Source organism: Anolis carolinensis, unplaced genomic scaffold, assembly GCF_035594765.1.
Source record: "Anolis carolinensis isolate JA03-04 unplaced genomic scaffold, rAnoCar3.1.pri scaffold_13, whole genome shotgun sequence".
NCBI lineage: Eukaryota > Metazoa > Chordata > Lepidosauria > Squamata > Dactyloidae > Anolis > Anolis carolinensis.
The window spans coordinates 8,123,785-8,145,932 of record NW_026943824.1 but is presented as its reverse complement, the minus strand read 5'-3'; the positions used below and the strand labels follow the sequence as shown (position 1 = coordinate 8,145,932).

Sequence of the window (22,148 nt, the reverse complement as noted above, 5' to 3'; positions counted from 1 at the left end):
GCTCTTCCGGAGCGACTAGGCCTCACTCCTGCTCACCTTCGGCCCGGTGGCGGCGGGAGGAGGAAGAGCCGGGGCCCCGGAGGCGGAGAGGCGGCAGCGAAGGGCGGGCGGCGGCGGCGGGGGCCCATCTCGCTCCCCGCGCAGGAGACGGGCCCTCTCCCTCCCTCCTTTCGTGCTTCCTTCCCTCGCTCTCTCTCTCGCTCGGCAGGGCCTGGCCTCCGCCTCCGCTTCCTCCTCCGCTCCTTCCTGCCTTCCTTCCTTCCGTGCTTCCGCCGCCAGAGACGCAGAGAAGGCGGCCTAACAGCGCCCCCTCGCGGCCCCGACGCGCCTCCGCAGCCGGAAGAGCCGAAAAGGAAATGAAAGGAAGGCAGGCGCCGGAAAGGAGGAGAGAAGCCCCGCCCCTTTTTCTCTGCGCCCCGCCCCCTTGTCTGCCCCGCCCCCTCTCTCACATTCTCACCCCACGTGACTGGGGCTGCCCTGGGCTTCACGGAAGTCATCCCTGCTTCTTGAACTCTTTGAGTCCATTCAGTTGCTGGGAGTTCTCCGGCCTGTGTGGCCATGTTCCAGAAGCATTCTCTCCTGACGTTTCGCCCCCATCTATGGCAGGCATCCTCAGGTTGTGAGGTCTGTTGGAAACGAGGCAAGTGGGGATTATATATCTGTGGAATAAAGTCCAGGGTGGGAGAAAGAATTACAGTAGAGTCTCACTTATCCAAGCTTCGCTTATCCAAGGCAATGTTTTCAATATATCGTGATATTTTGGTGCTAAATTCGTAAATACGGTAGTTACAACATAACATTACTGCGTACTGAACTACTTTTTCTGTCAAATTTGTTGTATAACATGATGGTTTGGTGCTTAATTTGTAAAATCATAACCTAATTTAATGTTTAATAGGCTTTTCCTTAATCCCTCCTTATTATCCAAGATATTCGGTTATCCAAGCTTCTGGATTATCCAAGGCAATGTTTTCAATATATCGTGATATTTTGGTGCTAAGTTTGTAAATACGGTAGTTACAACATAACATTACTGCGTATTGAACTACTTTTTCTGTCAAATTTGTTGTAAAACATGATGTTTTGGTGCATAATTTGTAAAATCATAACCTAATTGGATGTTTAATAGGCTTTTCCTTAATTCCTCCTTATTATCCAAGATATTCGGTTATCCAAGCTTCCGTGGCCCGTTTAGCTTGGATAAGTGAGACTCTACTGTATTCTCTGTTGGAGGCAAGTGTGCATGTTGCAGTTGGCCACCTTGATTAGCATTGAATAGCCTTTCAGCATCAAGGTGACCAGAGTGGAGAATCGGGGGGCCAGGAAGACATCATACCAACCTAATTGTACATACATACATATATATATAATATACAATAATTTATAAATATATAATATATTGTATGTACTTATAATATTGATAATATTACAATGTAATACAATATTATACTAATAATAATAATATAATATTAATTATATATTATATGTAATATTACTAATAATATTACCATATAATGATATAGTACAATATAGTAATTTAATGCTTATACTGTGCTATGCTAATAATATATTGTATGTACATTTGATTTGTAAGCCGCTATGAGAAGAGCGGGATATAAATGTAGTAAAGAAATAAATAAGGTCTGGGTGCTTATTGCCTGGGGGAATCCTTTTTGGGGAGGTGTTAATTAGCCCTGATTTATTCATGTCTGGAATTCCTCTGTTTTCTGAGTGTTGTTCTTTATTTACTGTCCTGATTCTAGAGTTTTTTTCAATACTGGTAGCCAGATTTTGTTTACGTTCATGGTTTCCTCCTTTCTGTTGAAATCCACATGCTTGTGGATTTCAATGGCTTTTCTGTGTTGTCTGACATGGTGGTTGTTAGCGTGGTCTGGCATTTCTGTGTTCTCAAATAATATGCTTACTTCAAACAGACAGAGTTCTTTCTCGCAACCTGGATTTTTCACAACTTGCCATAGAGGTGGCGCAAAATGTCAGGAGAGAATGCTTCTGGAACATGGCAATACAGCAATCCGGTGGTTCCGGCCATGACAACACAGGTGTCCATTGAGTTTCCCATTGCCACTCGCTTTCCCCCAAAGGCCATGTTCATAAGCCAATGGCCACAGTCCTCCCATGGCAGGCCTTTCTGCCAATGCACATATAAGGGGCCCAATTGGGACTCCCCTTGGCTCCCGTTTGCCTTCTCTAGGAACAGCAAGGAAGAGCACAGCGATGAAAACCTCCCCGCCACCCCAGACCCCCTCTGCGGCCTATGCATTATGTATGGCAGTGCTGGCTGGGCCTTTTGTTGGGGCTGAATGTGTCACGGCCAATCAAAGTAGACTAGATTAGCCACAGTGGATTAAAAGATTTCCTTCCCCGGGACAGACCTCATAATGCAAACATTGCCCCAGAAGATGTCTTTGAAGACGGCATGGCTGTCATTGGCCATCTGTGCATCTGCGCCTTCTTCAGATGGGAAGAGAAGGCAGAGGCAGCGAAGAGCAGCCTGTTTGCAGAAGAGAAGTGCATCAGGGAGGAAAGGTCTCTGCTTTTCCGCCGCTTCAGACCCCTGGCCCACTTTGGGAGGGAGAGAAGCAGACAGGCCGGGGAAGAGCTCTCCTGCAAGCGGACCTGCTCAGGACCTGCTGTGGAGCCCGGCCAGTGTCTTCTACTTTCCTTGGTCTGGAGATTGGCCTGTTGCAATACCCAACAGGAAGCCACTCCACTGAATTACATGGTGGCAGCCACTTGGGAGACTCTCCCCCTCCCACCCCATGGAAGAAGGCCTGCCCCACACTTTGATCTTCAGAGGAGCCTTGGGACATCAAATGGGTAAAAGATGCCGCTGGTGACTAGAATTATGTATTGATCTCATGGATGGATCTGGGCCCCGTGTCCTCATCCTTTGCTTTATGACGAATTGGGAGGGCAGCAGGGCGCAACTCTCTCAGCAGGGGCCCAGACCCGGGGTGTCTTTGCAAAGCGCAGCCTGAAACCCTGACAAAGGCAACCTGCGAGAAGGACCACGGCCACTGCCGCCCCCAACCGGGACCGCTTTGTCTGCCGTTATCCTGGGGTGTGATGAGGGCTTGGAGCGCGGCAACGCCCATCGGAAGGAGGGGGGCATTGTCTCACCTGCTGCTGGGGCAGTGCAGCCCTCTCGCCGAGCCTCCCGCCATCCGCCATGACAGCAGCCGCCACCCAGAGCACTGCCTGGCTCCCTGGCAAGCCCATCCCTTGGCATGGCAGCCACCCTGGCGACTGGGAAGGTGCCAAGCGCCGGCTGTGTGCTGCGGTAGCCTGGGCTTCCTGCGCCGGATTGGCTGAGGGCCGGACCCAACGATGGCCCTTCAAATGCTACGGTAGCTATGGTAACTGGCCCTCGTTGGCGCCGCCACCGGTGCACTGATAATGGCTCGAAAAATAGTTGTGACAGGGGAACCATTTCTCTCCCCGTTTTTGGTTGAGGCGCTCTGAGATGTCAGCACTGGGAGGAAAGGGGTGGCGGTAAAGACCCAGTGCTGCTTCCGCTTCCCATCCATCTGGGAATGGGAATGAGTTGGTGCCTTGGTCACAGGGCCTCTGCCTGCACCTCCTACCCTCCAGGGGACCCACCGCAAAGCCCCAGCAGGAAGGCGGACTCCCTCAGGACCCCTCCTCTGGGCAAAGCAAGCACGTCCCCGGTTGCAAATGCCAAGGGATCACCCCAGCCTTGCTGCTCAGCCAAAATGATGGACCCAATACACCCAAAGCATATATCTTGCCACTAGAGCAAGTGGCTGGGAGCAAGGGGTGGCCGCAAGGTACTTTGCAACTGCCAGAGGCACCCAGAAGAAACCACTGCCATTCCAAAGAGATCAAAGCCTGACAAGTGCAGGAAATAATCCAGGGAGCCCTGCATTTTTCTCTAGAAGTACTCTTCTTTTAGAGCAGGCCTCTCCAACCTGTGCCCCTCTAGCTGTTGAACTTCAACTCCCAGAATCCCTTAAACAAGCAGGACTGGGCCTCCAACTGACAAAGAGTTCTTCTCTCACCCTGGACTTTCCACAGATATATATAAACCTTCCTTGCTTAGTTTCTTCATACCTCACAACCTCTGAGGATGCCTACCATAGATGTGGGCGAAACGTCAGGAGAGAATACTTCTGGAACATGGCCATACAGCCCGGAAAACATACAACAACCCTGTGATCCCGGCCATTAAAGCCTTCGACAACACAAGCTGGCTAAGGCTTTTGGGAGTTGGAGGCCCCAACTCCCGGATGGCCGCAGGTTGGAGAGGCCTGTTCTAGACTCTCCTTAACAACCCCCCCCCCCTCAAACCACACAAACAGAGCCTGTTCCAGGTGCCACAAGGGATCAAGAGTTACTTCTCTCATCAGTCGGGTCAAGGAGAGACCCACAAGCCACAAGGAGAGAGCAAGCTTGTTTTTATTAGTGCTGCCGCTCAAGGGCTGTTCAGGACAGCACACCTCAGGTGTGCGCCCTTCACCACAACTCCCCCCTTAGAAGGGCCCCACACCTTCCTTCCTCCCAGACAGCCCCAGATCCAGCCATGCTCTGAAGCATCACCCCATTCCACTGAACCCAAAGGGAATGAGATGTCCACCAAGTCCAAAGGGGCTGCCCCTCCTCAGGGCTTCTGGCCTTCAGCAGACTCCGATAGCCTCTGTTCCTGAAACTGCTGCATCAGCTCTTCTGCATAGACCTTGAAGAGGGGAACGGGATCCTAAGACACAGAGACAGAAAGACAGAAGAAAGATGGCTGTTACGTTAGGCATCACAGCAGCCTCTGACCGGGAAACAAAGGAAACTCGGGGAAGGGTCAAGAGGTTGATGCAACAGCAGGAAGCCACCCATAGAGCCCTGCTCCACAAGGGATTCCCTGGAACAGACAGATGAGCCAGAGCTTGCTGGAACTCGCCTCTGCAAATGTTTAGCTGCCTCCAAGATGCCTAAGAATGTCTTCGGCAAGGAATACTCAGAGGTGGTTTTGCCTGTCCCTTCCTCTGCAAGACCAGCCTCCCAACCCAGAACATGGAAGCCAATGCGAGGCTCAATTCAAGCCAGGCCTACCTTCTTCTCCAGAACTCGCTGCTTTTCTATGGCTTCTTCCAAGGTCAGGCCAACCCACTCAGCTTCTTCCTCTGGGATGACAAACTCCTGCGGGCGCAAAGCAGACAAAGGCATTAACGGCAAGGAGACTCAGCAGGAGCCAGGCTGCAGCAGAGCACCCCATAGGACTTGGAAGCCTATGCTGCATGGCCTCCAGAGACACCCAAGGCCATGCTGTGTCGACCTGGGGGCCTGTGACTGGATGCCAACTCCCATCAGCTCTAGTCACGATTTCTAATGAGGAGGAAGACTTCTAATGTTGGAGTCCAGGATCTGGAGGAGGGCCATGCCAAAGGGCATGGAGGGCCAGGTTCAGCCCCAGGGCCTTGTTTTTGTTTTAGAGCAGTGGTTCCCAAACTTATTTGGCCTACCGCCCCCTTTCCAGAAAAAAATATTACTCAGCATCCCCTGGAAAGGGGGCGTGGCTTAGAGGGGTGGGTGTGGCACTTGCCCAAGATGGGGGGCTGAGCTTCTCCCCTAGTCCAAGATGCAGGGCTGGGAGGGGTAGGTGGGCGGGGCCACAAATGGGCAGTCAGGACTGGGATGGGCGGAGTTACGAGCTCTGATGCAGGGCTGAGCTTCTATCCCTGTCCTGCGGTACCTGCAGGGACACAGGAGGCGGGATTAGAGGAGGGGGTGGGGCCTCTTCCCAAGCCCCCATGTTTTAACAAGTGCCTCGGGAGGTATACAGAGGCTCAGCCCTGTCTTGTACTCTTGGGAATCGGCCCCGCCCCTAGCCACGCCCTTTAGTCCTAAAAGGCCTCTCAGGAGAGGTATAGAGGCTCAGCCCTGTCTAGGGCTCTTGGGAGGAGGCCCCGCCCCCTTCCCTAGCTCCGCCCTCTGTGTCCCAACAAGTGCTTCAGGAGAGGTATAGATTCTCAGCCCTGTCTTGGGCTCTTGGGAAGAAGCCACACCCACTCCTCTAGCTCCGCCCACTGTGTCCTAAGAGGCGCCTTAGATGCTCAGCCCTGTCTCCGGCACTTGGGAAGAGGCCCCTCCCCTGGCCCCGCCCCTGTGTCCTAATAGGTGCCATCACCGCCCCCCTGGATCGCTGCAGTGCCCACCAGGGGGCAGTAGCACCCACTTGGGGAATCACTGTTTTAGAAGGACAATTCTGGTTAACTCCCTGCTGTTCTTAGGCTGCCAGATTTTGAGAAGGTGCTCAACGGAACGGGAGGCATAGTGTTGGGGAGCTCCTTTTCTTGGGGGAGCAGAAAGCGCAAAGAAGGTTCCCTGGTGGGGGCCCACCTTGTACTTGGCATAGATAGCCTCCCGACGGGCAGGGTCCTGCGGGTGCAGGGAAGGGTCCTTCCTGGCCAGGCGCAACAGCAGCGTGCGCTTCAGGTCCATACCCAGCTTGGAGCACAGCTCAGCCTTCGGCGTCTGTGAGGAGAGGGAATAGGATAGAATGACTTTATTGTTATTGTACATCGTACAGTGAAATTAAATACACATCCCTGTGATGTATCAGCGTGGAGAAGAAGAGCTGAGGCCGCAGAGGGGAGGGGCCCTGACCTTCAGGAGGTAGAAGTCCAGCCCGAAGGCGGCGTCAATGAGGTCCAGCGTCCGTGCCGTGACCGTGATGATCAGCTTCCGGTCCAGGATCTCACTGTAGAGCTCCCGTGTGAAGAGCTGCGGCTTCCAGATCTTCTTCACTCGGTTTGAGAGCTGCAGGAAAGAAGGAAGGAGAGCGGTGGTCAAGCAGGGCCTCCCTCCCTTCTTCGGGCCTACCATGTTGCTGAATTGCTGTGAGTTTTCATAAAATCATAGAATAGTAGAGTTGGAAGAGACCTCATGGGCCATCCAGTCCAACCCCCTGCAAGAAGCAGGAAATTGCATTCAAAGCACCCCCGAGAGATGGCCATCCAGCCTCTGCTTAAAAGCCTCCAGAGAAGGAGCCTCCGCCATATGCCGGGGCAGAGAGTTCCACTGCTGAACAGCTCTCACAGTCAGGAAGTTCTTCCTGATGTTCAGTTGGAATCTCCTTTCTTTCCTGTAGTTTGAAGCCATTGTTCTGCATCCTAGTCTCCAGGGCAGCAGCAAACAAGCTTGCTCCCTCCTCCCTATGACTTCCCCTCACATATTTATACATGGCTATCATGTCTCCTCTTAGCCTTCTCTTCTGCAGGCTAAACATGCCTGGTTCTTTAAGCTGCTCCTCATAGGGTTTGTTCTCCAGACCCTTGATCATTTTAGTTTTCCGGGCTGCATGGCCATGTCCCTGAAGCATTCTCTCCTGACGTTTCGCCCACATCTATGGCAGGCATAGAAGTCTGTTGGAAATTAGGCAAGTGGGGTTTATACATCTGTGGAATGTCATAGATAATATACACCTCACTTGCCTAGATTCCAACAGAACTCACAAGCTCTGTGGATGCTTGCCATATATGTGGGCGAAACGTCAGGAGAGAATGCTTCTAGGACATGGCCATACAGCCCGGAAAACTCACAGCAACGTGGTGAATGGGGTCATGAAAGCCTGAGACAATACCTTGTCGTTCTTGGCGTAGCGGAAGCCGGAGACCCATCCCTCGCCGCCCCAGAGGCCCTGCTGGCTCTCGGGCGGGAAGTAGGGCTGCACGGGCACGTCCTGCACGCGCTGCCGGTGCCACCGGGGGGCGCCCTCGTAACGCTGGACGTAGCGGACCCCGCGCGGGCGCCAATGGACGGCGGGCGCCGCGGAGGAGGGCTGGCACGCAGAGGCCTCTTCCCGCAGAACGCGCCGGACGTGAGCCGGGAGCCGGGCGGCGATGCCTTGCTCCAGCCGCAGCGCGTCCCACAGACGCGGAGGCACCTTGTGCAGCGGCATGGCTGCCTCCTCCTCCGCCGCTGAACCCGGAAGCGCTCGTGACTTACTCTCACGCTCCCATTGGCCCAAACGTTGCCATGACAACGAGAGGCGGGCCCGGCTGCGGCCTACTTCCAGCTGCCGAGCCTAAGTTAGAGTAATTTCTCCATGGCAACAGCGATTCCTTAGAAATGGTTTCCCTCCTTAAGGATGAGAGAGTATAACCGGCTGAGGGGGAAAAGGAAGGAGCCTGAGGCTGTTAGGAATTGTGGGAGTTGAAGTCCAAAAACATCTGGAGGGAAGGCCCAAGTTGGCCCATGCCTGGTATAATCTCTAGGAAAGGGGCTGTGAGCCAAAATGAGGAAATGTTTTCAGGACAGTAAATAAATACTGTCCTAAAATCACTGGCAGGAGCCCTGGTGGCGAAGTGCATTAAAACACTGAGCTGGAGACCGAAAGGTCCCAGGTTCAATCTCCGGGAACGGCGGGAGCGGTTGCTGTTAACTCCAGCTCCTGCCAACCTAGCAGTTCAAAAACATGCCAATGTGAGTAGATCAATAGGTACCTCTCCAGCGGGAAGGTAACGGCGCTCCTTGCAGTCATGCCGGCCACATGACTACGGACAACACTGGCTCTTCGGCTTAGAAATGGAGATGAGCACCAACCCCCAGAGTCAGACATGACTGGACTTAACGTCAGGGGAAAACCTTTACCTTAAAATCACTGGCAACCAAGGTCCGCATAGTCAAAGCAATGGTATTCCCCATAGTAACCTATGGTTGCGAGAACTGGACCATAAGGAAGGCTGAGCGAAGGAAGAGAGACGCTTTTGAACTCTGGTGCTGGAGGAAAATCCTGAGAGTGCCTTGGACCTTGGCAAGAAGATCCAACCAGTCCATCATCCAGGAAATAATGCCAAATGGCTGCTCACTGGAGGGAAGGATATTAGAGGCAAAGATGAAGTATTTTGGCCACATCATGAGAAAGCTTGGAGAAGAGCATGATGCTGGGGAAAATGGAAGGAAAAAGGAAGAGAGGCCGACCAAGGGCAAGATAGATGGACAGTATCAAGCCAGTCCTTGAGGTGACTGGCTTGACCTTGAAGGAACTGGGGGCGGCGACGGCCGACAGGGAGCTCTGGCGTGGACTGGGCCATGAGGTCACGAAGAGTCAGAAGCGACTATGCGACAGAGAGAGAAAATCAGAACAGTAAATAAAGAACAACACTGTAAACGGGAATTCCAGACATGAAACAATCAGGGCCAGCTAACACCTCCCAACAAAGGATTCCCCTAAGCAGGAATCAGCCAGGCCTTGAAGCTGAAAGACTATTCAATGGTAATCAAATCGATTAATTGCACCATTCACACTTGCCTCCAACAGACAAGAGTTTTCTTCCACCCTGGACCTTTCACAGATATATCAACCCCACTTGCCTAGTTTCCAACAGAGCTCACAACCATAGATGTGGGCGAAACATCAGGAGAGAATGCTTCTGGAACATGGCCTGGAAAACTCACAGCAACCCATCATTTTAATTGCTTTTAACTGGATACCTGGAAACCCACTTTTAAAAACAAAACCAAAGAGACACAACAAGTGCAAGCAGCAATTTTAATTAAATAAAAACACACATTAAAAAAAAAAAGATCAAGGGCATTTCTGTGGCTTTTTAAAAACAAACAAACACAATGATCTAAAAGAGAAAGTGACAGCTATTCAATGGTAATCAAATTGATTAATTGCACCATTCACGCTTGCCTCCAACAGACAAGAGTTTTCTTCCACCCTGGACCTTTCACAGATATATCAACCCCACTTGCCTAGTTTTCAACAGACCTCTCAACCATAGATGTGGACAAAACATCAAGAGAGAATGCTTCTGGAACATGGCCTGGAAAACTCACAGCAATCCAACATTTTAATTGCTTTTAACTGGATACCTGGAAACCCACTTAAAAAAACCCAAAGAGACACAACAAGTGCAAGCAGCAGTTTTAATTAAATAAAAACACACATAAAAAAATAAAGATCAAGGGCATTTCTGTGGCTTTTAAAAAACAAACAAACACAACGAACTAAAAGAGAAAGTGACGGACTGAACTGTGTGAGCTTCAGCGGCTGAGGCTCTTCCTGAGGTGTCTTTTCTCATTCGAGGTCCCTGCCGCACAAGCGAGGGGCCCCAAGCAAGGCTTAAGGCAGGGCTCCAGGAGTCGGTCCCTCCCAGGCAGCCCTTCAGGGACCTTGGCCACTTTCCCCAAAGAGAACCCGCATCAAGGGCCAAAAGCTCCCAGAGCCCAAGTGCTGGCCTTTCAAGAGGAAGAAGGGCCCAGGGCAGGCTGGCGGTTTCTGGTGTTTTCAGAGCTCCCAAGGAAAAGCAATCAAGCCCAGAGTCTGGTTGACCAGCCCCATGCTGAGCCGCTTGGCACCTCAGGAAGAGTCCCTGGATGAGGGCCCTGTGGTGGTCCTTCTGCCTGGAGAAAGGGAAGGAGGGTCGGGCTGGAGAGAGGAGGCTGGGAGCTCCGGACAAGAAAGCCAGGAGTGTCACGTCGCAGTGTACATCTCATCCCGGTCATTTTGGCAGATCTCGTAGCGGCAGAACAGCTTGCGGGACCAAGACCATGACCAGGACTCCTGCTGCTTCTCTCCCGGTGGGAGGAGGAAGACCAGGCTGGTGGCCACCAGCATGTGCCACAGGCTGTGCGTGTAGTAGTAGTTCTCAGAGGTCTCCGTGAGGGCATACACTGATCCGGCCACGAGGGCCAGGCCGACCCCGGGGAGGAGGAAAAAGGCCCACCGCCTCCAGGAGGGCGGGTAGCAGTGGCGCCGGTTCACACAGCGGAAAACCTGCCGCAGGAGGAGGAGAAGGAGATGGTGGTGGGTGCCATGGAGTCACAAATGAATAAGCCGGTGCCAGAGAGGTTCTCCCTGCACCCCCTGCCCCCAGCACTCCACAGGACCCTTCTCGCGGTTATGTTTGACCAAAGGGAGCACCTCAAGGACACAAGAACCAACTGCCAGTTAGGAAGCAGGTCTAGCAAAGAGCCGAGGTCTGGGCCGCTTACCCATGCGCTGGTCATGATGGTGAGGGCGACAAGGCTGGGCCCCAACATGTTCCAGACCCCTCTGCGGTCCAGGCTCAGAGACATGGCGATGAAGAGGGTCCCCAGCACACAAAGGACCTGAAATGGCAAGGCAACACAAGGAGGAGTCAGCCCCACACAAAGCCAGAAGGCTCAGCCAAGAGTGAGGAGAGGCCAGCCCTTCCGCATGTGTTCCAGGATTCCGATTACAGCCGCTCTGGTTCTTTCAGAACATACAAACACATGTCCCACCCTCCACCGCCTTGGTGCCATCCCTGCAGACATACGTATTTCAGCATCGTTTTGATTCGGGCCATGCAGAGAATGGTCACCCATAAGGAGACAACAGAGCCCAGGAAGTCACAGTACTGCAGCGTGTCGTAATCCATGATGCAGAAGACCACAACGCCAGGCTGGTCACAGGCATGGTAGAACTGCCCCCGCGGAAATGGGTAGAAAAGGGAATGGTTAGAAGGCAAAGCCAGCCGCTGGGACCCAAGCCAGCAGGCTCCCCACCTGGCTTGGCTCATGTCTTGAATCAAGAACCAGAAAGCCCTTCTCCCACTCAAAGCGGGAAGCTAGGACTTACTGCGGAGAAGAACATGGTGAAGGTGTAGACGGCGGCTTCCACCAGGTGGTAGCGATGCAGGGCCACCACGATGGCTGGCAAGAAGAGGAGGTTGCTGAGTGTTAGCAGGAGGATGGCCAGCGTCTGGGCCCCCAGGCTCTGGGCTTTGGTGCCATCAGTGCAACCCCAGCCACCCCAACCTGCCAATGGGAAGGAAGGAAGGAAGGGTCAATGTCATTCAGGAGCACCAATGAGGCCAAAGGGGCAGGGAGTCTGCTTACCGGCCTTGCAGTTGCAGCCAGCATAGAGGTAGCCGTGGCGCCTCATGAGGCTGCATTGACCATACATCCCGCAGTCGTCGACGCAGGGACTGAGGTAGGCGAGGACGACCAGCTGGGCCTTGGCCTGGAGGCATTCCCTGCAATGGGAGGGGGTGAAGGAGGGTGAGGGAGAGCTTAGGAGTGGTTTGGTTTTGGCAGGAGCCCAGAAAGACAGGGATGGAGAGCAGCAAGACCCCCTCCTCAGGAAGGCAAAAGCAATGCCGCTAGGAAGGCCCTTATCTCCCTGCCTCTTCTTCCCTCCCTATGGCAGAGGCTAAGCCAAAGGCTTGGGGTGCCTGCCAGGAGAGGTCAAGACTCACGCTGATGGTTCAGGGCAGACGAGCTGGAGGGAAAGGAACCAGTTGTCAGACTCTGGGTAAGGGACTACAAGGGAGGCCTCCGGGGATGAGGTACTGACGTTTAGCCCATAGCCTTGGAAGAATGCTGTGAAGGAAGTAAGGGAAGAGAGGGAGAGAGAGGGAGGTCCATGGGCCTCTCCCCCCCCCCCCTCGACTCCTGAAGGACAGTCCAGCCACATAGGGCCCTGGGCAGAAAGAACAGATCTGCCACTCACGTGCTCACCTGTCTCACAGTCTTCTGTGGCATTCAGAGACAGGACGGGGGAGGCGGCACTCAGGCAGGCCCGGACAGTGGCGTTCCCAATGCCCGGGGAGGTCTGCAAGGACAAACGCAGCCAGGCTTGGAATGCCTCCCAAATCTGCACTCAGGCAGAGTGGCCCTCGAAGGAAACTCAGGACAAGGGTCCCTGCTCACCTTGTTCAGCAGCAAGTTCACCACCAGGGTCCCCCCACTGTCTGCGATGGAATCGAGGTTCAGGAGGAGAAGGCTGGGCAGCTGGGCCTGGACGGGAATGTTGGTATCACCCAGGATGCGGAAGCGCACCCAGACTATGTCCAGGTCCTCCCGGATGACGGCGTGGTCCCGCAGGCAGGAGCCAGGAGGGTCGGCGACCTCTGTATTGGCTGGCAGCGTGGCATTGCTGGGCCTGCCTCCCGGCTGAGAGACCTCCTGGCTCCGGTTCAGGCTCTGGAAGAAGCTCAGGAAGGAGCTGGGGCCCCCTGGCCAGCAGGCTGCAAGGGAAGGATGGCCATGACCCCGGGGGTTAGCGCATGCCCAGAAGGGCCTGCAAGAGCAAGGCTCTGCCTTTTTGGCGGGCCCCTTCCCACTCACCTGTGAAGGAGGCAGTCACCGTGAAGGAGACACCAGCCCCAGGGCCACTGAGGCTGTCCACTGTGATGCGCAGCCACTTCTCCCAGGGAGGCGAAGCAAGGAAGAGGTTGCAGGGCCCTGTGCAGTTGAATTCCTTCCGACTGAAGGACTCAGACAGTGTGACCAAGCCCAGCATCACCCGCACAGCACAAGGGGTGGAGGAGACGTTGACGGTGCAGGCCCCTAGTTCCAAGTGAAGCATGGCACTGTATGAAGGGACAAAGACCCTGGGAAAGAGCACAAGCGTATGAAAGACAGTGGATTCCCTTGAATCAGAAAGTCAATTATTCACTGTTTCAATATCACAAGAAAGAAAGAAACAAGTGTATCAATCATATTGTGAATGTGACAATTTTATGTTTCACTGTATTATGTATTAACCATTTTTGCATATACTTTGGTCTACAAAAATATATTTAAATAAGTATATGCTTACTCTCACTCTTGTACTATTTGAACAGTGGATAAAGAGCGCAAGGGGACAGTTCAAGACAGGCACCAGGCTCCCAGGTAGTGCCAGACTGACCTTTGTGCTGAGATGTGCTTAAGCACATGGTCCAGTTGGCTAGGGGAGCCTATCTTCTTGCCCATTTTTTTTTACGATGGGTGTTGCTTTTGTGGTGCAATTCTAAATTTGAAGGCATTCTGTTTTGGAGCGATTCCAGACATAGTGATAGAGTTGATAGTCTATGGGAGTGTGCCATAAAAGGCACATTGGGCCAACCTACTTCAGGGTCAAAGGAAGACTCCTCAAAACTTAACTAGCACATGGCCTCAAGGGTCCTCAATCTGACACTGCTCCCCCCCCCCCCCCCCGAAAACCCACACAATACTTTCGGGCCTTTCCTATGACTTACTTGGCGTGGAGAGGTCGGTTTGTCCAGATGGTTCGGCGCAGAGGGATATTGGGCTGTAGGATGGGCATGTCCACCATGCGCAGCACAAACAAGTCTGGCTGGAAGACGTAGGAGCATGGAGAGGAGACGCCCTGCGAGAGCAGGATGGGGTAGGGTTAGGACCATTTCAGGGGTCCAAATGCAAGGCCCAGGCTGAGGAACAGGATGCCCGGTCCCACTCTCACCTGCACCTGAATCTTCCCGTCAGCCTTTGGCAGGTGGGCAACAAGAAACCAGTAGCCTGCAGCGGGGCTGGTGAGGTTCAGGAAGGTGCTGTTCTGCCGGGCAGCTGAGAGGCTCAGGCTCAGGCGGTGGGCCAGGCGGACACTCACGTTGGCCGGGAACTGGGTGCTCAGTGGGTTGATGACTGGCGGGGCTCCAAAGCGGACGTGGCTGCAAAGGGAGAGTAAGGAAGTGGGATCAAGGGCTGTGGCAGCCATTGCCGGGAGGGCCAAGGACCCTCCTTTGATGGCACAGGCCCCACTTGGGGGGGGGGGGTTGCTTCTACGCACACAGAGATCTCCACGTCATGGCACGAGCGTCCCTTCCCACGGGAGGCCTGCAGCAGCCAACGCAACAGCAGGGCGTCCTCTGGGACTCGGAAGGAGAAGAGCTTGGCATTGCCGTACCAGCTGTAGGGAATGAGCGGCTGGGAAGCCTGGGAGAAGTACTCGGAGACCAGGCCCTGGTCTGCAGCAGAAGAGGAAGCAGAGAAGGAGGGAGGGAGGGAAGAGGAGGAAGGCGTCATGAGGCTGCGGGGCAGGTCCCAGTCCACTGGGCCCGTCATCTTTTTGTGGAATTTAACTGTGGATTTTTAAAATACCATTGACAATTCATTCTGTTTCAATGTTTGCATATCGGTCGATGTTAAATTGTACTGAAATGCTTTTAACGTCAGCTGTTTTGAGTCTATTTTGTAGAGAAAATGGGGTTTAAATACACATACTGTAATAATAATCCAGCTTTTGGCAGAAAAAATGAAATTCAAAGATACAAAATGGGGGACGATGCCTGGCTTGACAGCAGTACGTGTGAAAAAGATATTGGAGTCCTCGTGGACAACAAGATAAACATGAGCCTACAATGTGATGCGGCGGCGAAAAAAGCCAACGGGATTCTGGCCTGCATCAATAGGGGTATAGCGTCTAGATCCAGGGAAGTCCTGCTCCCCTTCTATTCTGCCTTGGTCAGACCACACCTGGAATCACACTGTGTCAAATTCTGGGCACCTCAATTAAAGGGAGATGTTGACAAGCTGGAAAGCGTCCAGAGGAGGGCAACTAAAATGATCAAGGGTCTGGAGAACAAGTCCTATGAGGAGCGGCTTAAAGAGCTGGGTATGTTTAGCCTGCAGAAGAGAAGGCTGAGAGGAGACATGATAGCCATGTACAAATAAATATGTGAGGGGAAGTCATAGGGAGGAGGGAGCAAGCTTGTTTTCTGCTGCCCTGCAGACCAGGACATGGAACAACGGCTTCAAACGACAGGAAAGGAGATTCCACCTGAACATTAGGAAGAACTTCCTCACAGTGAGGGCTGTTCGGCAGTGGAACTCTTTCCCCCGGACTGTGGTGGAGGCTCCTTCTTTGGAGGCTTTTAAAAAGAGGCTGAATGGCCATCTGTCGGGGGTGCTTTGAATGAGATTTTCCTGCTTCTTGCAGGGGGCTGGACTGGATGGCCCATGAGGTCTCTTCCAATTCTACAATTCTATGATTCTAGGAGATGAGCGTCCAAGGTCACATTGTTAATGGTACTGAAATGCTTCGAATGTCAGTTGCTTTGAATTTCCTTGTGGAGAGAAAAAGCGGGGTAGAAATAAACATCATAATAAACATAATATTAATAATGAAGTCCTCTTCCCTCCCTTTCTCCCTCTTTGCCCTAGGCCTGGCCCCAAAACCCCCCTTGAGCCCCCCTTGTGAACTTGGAGGGCAGGCCAAAGAGGCCCGTCTTCCAGGCCATGAGCGCAAGGCCCTGAGAGGAAGGAAGGAAGGAAGGAAGGAAGGAAGGAAGGAAGGAAGGAAGGAAGGAAGGAAGGAAGGAAGAGAAGGAAAGAAGAGGAAGGAAGAGAAATGATGGGGAAGAAGGAAGAAAGGAAGGAAGGAAAGAAGGAAGGAAGAGAAATGAAGGAAGGGGAAGGAGGAAAGAGGAAGAAAGAAAGAAAGAAAGAAAGAAGTAAGTAAGGAAAGAAGAAAAAGGAAGGAAAGAAGCCAGGCAGGCAGGAGCATCAGGGACCTCCTGAGAGGAAGGAAGGAAGAGGAAGGAAAGAAAACCAAGGAAAGAAAGAAGGAAGGAACAGAAGAAGGAAGAGAAATGAAGGAAGGTGAAGAAACAAAAAAGAGGAAAGAAAGAAAAAAGAAAAAGGAAGGAAGGAATCACAGAATCGGAAGAGACCTCGTGGGCCATCCAGTCCAACCCCCTGCCACGAAGCAGGAAATCGCATTCAAAGCATCACTCCACCCCACCCCGACAGATGGCCATCCAGCCTCTGCGGAAACATCTCAAAAGGGGCCTCCACCACACTCTGGGGCAGAGAGAGTTTCACTGCTGAACAGCTCTCTCTCACAGTGAGGAAGTTCATTCTCATGTTTAGTTGGAGTCTCCTTTCTTTCCTTTAGCCATTGTTCCATTGTGTCCTAGTCTCCAGGGCAGCGGAGAACAAGCTTTCTCCCTCCTCCCTATGACTTCCACTCACATCTTGATCCATGGCCCTCATCATGTATCCTTTCAGCCTTCTAAAAATGCCGAGCTCTTTAAGTCGCTCATCATAGGGCTTGTTTTTGAGACCCTTGATCATTTGAGTCGCCCTTCTCTGGACACATTCCAGCTTAGAGTCAACATCTCCCTTGAATTGCGGTGCCCAGATCTAGACCAGGGGTCCCCAAACTAAGGCCCGGGGGCCGGATGCGGCCCTCCAAGGTCATTGACCTGGCCCCTGCCCTCAGTTTTAGACTTAGGCTCACCCAAAGTCTGAAATGACTTGAAGGCACAACAACAACAACAATCCTAATTAATTTGACTATCTCTTTGGGCAGGAGCAGGCCCACGCTTCCCAATGAATTCCTGATAGGTTTACAGTATGTTGGTTAAAATTGTTTTTATTTTTAAATATTATATTGTTCTTTCATTTACTAGTATTGTGCTATGGTAATAATATGATATCTTGTGTATACATATAATATTGATAATAATATTATAATGTAATACAATATGATATTTCTTTATTTATTACAGTATTTCTACCTCACCCTTCTCACTCAATAGGGGACTCAGGGAAGCTAATAATAATTATACAATATAATAATATTGTATAATATAATACAGTAATATTAATTATATATTATATATTAAATGTATAGTATAGTACCAGATAGTAATATATAATGCTAATATTGTGCTATGCTAATAACATAATATATTGTACTAGCTGTACCCGGCCACGCGTTGCTGTGGCGTTGTCTGGTGGTGTTGCTGAGAAATTGTTGAGGTAGTGGTGGTATTGAATGTCTGTTGTATGGTTGTCTTTATGTTTAGTATGCACACTGAAGTGGATTATATGGCAGTGTGGAGTCAAGATAATCCAGTTCAAAGCAGATAATATAAGATTCTAAATGGGTTATATAGCTGTGTGGAAGGGCCTTGAGTCTACACTGCCATATAATCCAGTTAAAATAATCTGTGGAAGAGGTCTAAGTGAGGCCTAACTGTGCCTGTCCCCTGGGCTGAGGAGGTTGCTAGGAGACCAAGTGGGCGGAGCTTAGCCTTCAAACTGGCAGCAATTGGATAAAAACTATTATTCCTCTCCCTGTAATTAGGACTTTATTTTTCTTTTCTTTTTTGTTTTATCAACCTAGAGCCGTGAATGATGGGTTGTGTTGTCAAATTTCGAGGTTGGGGGGCCTGTAGTTTTGTCCGCTGCCCTGATGCCATCACTCTTTTATATATATAGACTAGCTGTGCCCGGCCACGCGTTGCTGTGGCGAAGTAGGGTTCCATGGGAAATAAAGTATTGAGGAATTGGTGGTAGTTAAGGTAAAGGGTAAAGGTTTTCCCCAGACGGAGCTTAGCCTTCTAACTGGCAGCATTTGGATAAAAACAATTACAGTAGAGTCTCACTTATCCAACATAAACGGGCCGGCAGAACGTTGGATAAGCGAATATGTTGGATAATAAGGAGGGATTAAGGAGAAGCCTATTAAACATCAAATTAGGTTATGATTTTACAAATGAAGCACCAAAACATCATGTTATACAACAAATTTGACAGAAAAAGTAGTTCAATACGCAGTAATGTTATGTTGTAATGACTGTATTTACAAATTTAGCACCAAAATATCACGATGTATTGAAAACATTGACTACAAAAATGAGTTGGATAATCCAGAACGTTGGATAAAACGAGTGTTGGATAAGTGAGACTCTACTGTATCCCTCTCCCTCTAATTAGGACTTTATTTTCCTTTTCTTTTTGTTGTATGAACGTAGAGGCATGGATGAGGGGTTGTGCTGCCAAGTTTAGTGTTTCTGGGATGTGTAGTTTTGTTGTTTTGTCCTAGGCCGAAATTTCATTACCTTTTTATATATATAGATGTACATACAACTTGTAAGCCACTCTGAGTCCCCTTTGGGGTGAGAGAGAGTGGGGTATAAATGTAGTAAATAAAAAAAAAATAAATGTTGTTGGGTTTTATTTTATTTTTTTTGCATTACAAATAAGACATGTGCAGTGTGCATAGAGATTTGTTCATATTTTTTTAAATGATAATTTGGCCTTTCAGCAATCTGAGGAACCATGAACCGGCCCTCCACTTAAAAAGTTTGAGGACCCCTGATCTAGACACTAGACTCCTATTGACGCAGGCCAAAGTAAAGAAAGAAAGGGCAAGGAGAACCGGCAGAACCGGCCAGCCAGGGGGAAAGCAGGGCAAAGGGCCTCCCCATTCCCCCTCCTCACCCTCGGCTCGGATGTTTCCGCCTCGGCTCGGCTTCGGCTCTTCCCCCTCGGCTGCGGTCGCCCCGGCGGAGAGGAAGAGGAGGAAGAAGAGCGGGAGGAAGGGGCCGAGGGGCTCCATGTCTGCCTCAGCCTCCCTTCCCGCCTCTACTTCCTCCTTCTCCCCCTGCCGGGCAGTGACGTCACGGGGTCGCCCTAAGGGCAGTTGTCGGTTGGGAGGGCGGGGCTGGGGCCTCCTCCCTCCTCCTTCCCCCCCTCCCTCTCTGCCCTGCCTCGCGGGGCTGTTGTTAGGCAGCCGGGCAGACCCAAGCGATGAGGGCTCCTTTTCCAGAAGGTTCCGGCCATGGCGGGAGCGGGGAGCGGGGCCAAGCCCCGGTGAGTCTCCCACCTGGAAACACACACAGACACACAGACAGCGCCTCCCCCGGAGGCATGGCATTTGAAGGCAGCACAGCTCCCCTAGTGGCCAGGCCCCGACAGAACAACAACAAGCAGGCCCAGTGCTTTGGATTAATATTTTGGACTTCAACTCCCAGAAATCCCAGCTATTTTTACCAGATGTGAGGAATGCTGGGAGTTGAAGTCCAAAACACATAAAGGTGGTATGGGCAAGGTTTAGCCCTGCAGGTGTTTTGGATTTCAACTCCTACCATTCCTAACGGCCTCAGGCCCCTTCCTTTTCCCCCTCAGCCGCTTCTGAGGGGGAAAAGGAAGGGGCCTGAGGCCGTTAGGAATGGTAGGAGTTGAAATCCAAAACACCTGCAGGGCCCTAGTATACACTTAGTAAAGGTAAAGTCCAGTCGTGACTGACTCTGGGGGTTGGTGCTCATCTTCATTTCTAAGCCGAAGAGCCGGCGTTGTCCATAGACACCTCCAAGGTCATGTGGCCATTGGCATGACTGCATGGAGCGCCGTTACCTTCCCGCCGGAGCGGTACCTATTGATCTACTCACATTGGCATGTTTTTGAACTGCTAGGTTGGCAGAAGCTGGGGCTAACAGCGGGCGCTCATTCCGCTCCCGGGATTTGAACCTGGGATCTTTTGGTCCGCAAGTTCAGCAGCTCAGCGCTTTAACACACGGTGCCACCAGGGGCCCAAGTATGCCCTTCCTTGCATTAAACCACTTGCTTTTGCCATTTGTATACATTTTCCATCGTACTTATGGGTCATATTAATCCCCAAAGGCTTGCTTAAATAGTCAGCACTGCTTCTAGGCAAGACCACTCTGCCACCCAGGGGTCAGGGTTACCTTCCTTTCCCACAAGCCTGATGGGCAATGTGTCGGGTTCCCTCCTGCCCTCCCTCCCTAGGACCCCCCCATCGGACCCCAAGGCAGGGAAGATGACCGACTTGGACCGGCGGCACATCCGGGAAATCTGGACCGCGGCCTTTGAAAATCCGGAGGAGAATGGACGGCTGGTGATCATCAGGCAAGGCCTTGGGGTGGAGGGGGAGGTGGGGTGGCCAATCCTGCCCTTTGTTGTCAATAATAATAATCATAATGTTATTTTTATATCACGCATCTATGTTTTGCCCACATCTATGGCAGGCATTTTCAGAGATTGCGAGGAATTTTGTAAACTAAGCAATAGAGTGTTGTTGAAGGCATCCTCTGAGGATGCCTGCCATAGATGTGGGCGAAACGTCAGGAGAGAATACTTCTAGAACATGGCCATACAGCCCAGAAAACATACAACAACCCTAAGCAATAGAGGTTTATATAGATCTGTGGAAGATCCAGGGTGGGTGAAAAAACTTTTGTCTTCTGGAGGCCAGTGTGACAAAAGTTATTTTTCCCACCCTGGATATTATTCTACAGATATATAAACCCCACTTGCCTAGTTTCCAACAGACCTCACAACATCTGAGGATGCCTGTTATAGAGGTGGGTGAAATGTCAGAAGAGAATGCTTCTGGAATATGGCCATACAGCCCGGGAAACTCACAACAACCCACAGATTCCAGCCATGAAAGCCTTCGACAACACAACAAAGTTAACCAAGTAAAAACAAATTTGAAAACATAATAAACGTATGACAGTCTGATTAAACAATTAAAACAATAGATTATAAAAACATCATCATTAAAATAAATCAAAACCAACCTCAATAACCAGAACCAGGAATATGGTGAGCAGATCAAAATTAGAAAGGACTGGGCATGGGCTTGTGCAAATTGAGCAAGTTGAGTGGTTTGATGAGATGGATTTAGAGTTGGATCTGACTGACTTGGAGTAAAACATTTGTGTAAGGGATTGATAATATTGATAATGTCATATTGTAATACAATATAATACTAATAATATAATATAATAATATTGATTATATATTATATAATATTACAATATATCGATATAATACAATATAGTAATTTAATGCCAGTATTGTGCTATGCTAATAATATAATATTGTATGTAAATTTAATTTGTAAGCTGCTCTGAGTCCCCTTCGGGGTGAGAAGGGCGGCATATAAATGCATTAGATAGGTAGATAGATAGATAGATAGATAGATAGATAGATAGATAGGACCAGGAGGGCTGGTGGTAGAGTGCTGAGTTCAAGCTGATGGGCAATCATAGTCCATGGGACTGACCAGGAGGACCCCACCCCCTTTAATGCCTGCTCCCTCGGCCACAGGTTCTTCAGCGACTACCCTGCCAGCAAGCAGTACTTCAAGACGGTCCCCACGGATGGGGACCTGAAGGCGCACCCCCAGGTGGCCTTCCATGGCCGGAGGATCATGGTGGCCTTCAGCCAAGTGATTGAGAACATGGAGAACTGGAACCAGGCCTGTGTCTTGCTGGAGCGGCTGGTGAACAACCACAAGAACATCCACCAAGTGCCTTCTGGGATGTTCCAGGTATCACCACAGGAAGAAGGGAAGGGGGGGGGACCGGAGGGGGGGGGCAGGCCCCTTCCCAGACCCTTCATGTCCCCTTCCCTCCCTCCCTCCCCTCAGCTCCTGTTCCAGGCCATGCTCTGCACCTTCGACGACCTCTTGGGGAGGACCTTCACCCCAGAGAAGAGGGTCTCCTGGGAGAAGTTCTTTCAGGTCATCCAGGAGGAAGTGGAGGCAGCCTATGACCGATAGACGAGGAAGCAGAGAGGAAGGGGCTTCCCCAAAAGGCACCCTCCCTATTATATTTGTATTGAATAGTATGGCATTAATGGAATAAAGTCCCTTGTCTTCA

At 51.2% G+C, this 22,148-nt stretch overlaps 4 protein-coding genes across 12 annotated transcripts in view; 1 reads left to right on the top strand and 3 right to left on the bottom strand.

Annotated features, from left to right (window-relative positions):
* axin1 (axin 1) overlaps positions 1-3,289 on the bottom strand; it is a 12,282-nt gene extending 8,993 nt beyond the window's left edge. For 2 of the 4 annotated variants that reach the window (XM_003230182.4, XM_008124560.3), the window contains exon 1: positions 37-328. The gene's annotated coding sequence lies outside the window, so the exon portion shown is untranslated. Of the gene's footprint in view, positions 1-36; positions 331-3,141 lie in introns of those variants that run through there. The other 2 variants (XM_062964407.1, XM_062964406.1) reach the window with 2 other exon arrangements.
* On the top strand, positions 472-22,148 carry LOC103282340 (hemoglobin subunit alpha-1). Of its 4 annotated transcripts, none has more exons than XM_062964424.1 (4): positions 472-624; positions 20,269-20,388; positions 21,595-21,817; positions 21,917-22,148. In XM_062964424.1, the coding sequence occupies exons 2-4, from the start codon at positions 20,300-20,302 to the stop codon at positions 22,046-22,048; spliced, it is 444 nt and encodes a 147-aa protein (XP_062820494.1). In that variant the 5' UTR covers positions 472-624; positions 20,269-20,299; the 3' UTR covers positions 22,049-22,148. The 4 variants fall into 4 exon arrangements, with proteins under 4 accessions (XP_062820494.1, XP_062820493.1, XP_062820492.1 ...); XM_062964423.1 differs by having other exon boundaries at positions 472-640; XM_062964422.1 differs by lacking the exon at positions 472-624 and adding an exon at positions 19,214-19,332.
* mrpl28 (mitochondrial ribosomal protein L28) lies at positions 4,420-7,973 on the bottom strand. Its single transcript, XM_003230180.4, has 5 exons — positions 7,613-7,973; positions 6,637-6,789; positions 6,370-6,504; positions 5,083-5,169; positions 4,420-4,735 (listed from the first exon to the last, which is right to left on the bottom strand). The coding sequence occupies exons 1-5, from the start codon at positions 7,928-7,930 to the stop codon at positions 4,640-4,642; spliced, it is 789 nt and encodes a 262-aa protein (XP_003230228.2). The 5' UTR covers positions 7,931-7,973; the 3' UTR covers positions 4,420-4,639.
* On the bottom strand, positions 9,510-19,096 carry pgap6 (post-GPI attachment to proteins 6). 3 transcript variants are annotated; one of them, XM_062964405.1, is made up of 13 exons: positions 18,961-19,096; positions 14,519-14,696; positions 14,192-14,399; positions 13,968-14,098; positions 13,072-13,337; positions 12,655-12,971; positions 12,463-12,556; positions 12,201-12,324; positions 11,842-11,978; positions 11,582-11,760; positions 11,280-11,426; positions 10,975-11,091; positions 9,510-10,756 (listed from the first exon to the last, which is right to left on the bottom strand). In XM_062964405.1, the coding sequence occupies exons 1-13, from the start codon at positions 19,076-19,078 to the stop codon at positions 10,454-10,456; spliced, it is 2,319 nt and encodes a 772-aa protein (XP_062820475.1). In that variant the 5' UTR covers positions 19,079-19,096; the 3' UTR covers positions 9,510-10,453. The 3 variants fall into 3 exon arrangements, with proteins under 3 accessions (XP_062820475.1, XP_062820473.1, XP_062820474.1); XM_062964403.1 differs by having other exon boundaries at positions 12,201-12,556; XM_062964404.1 differs by having other exon boundaries at positions 11,582-11,655; positions 12,201-12,556.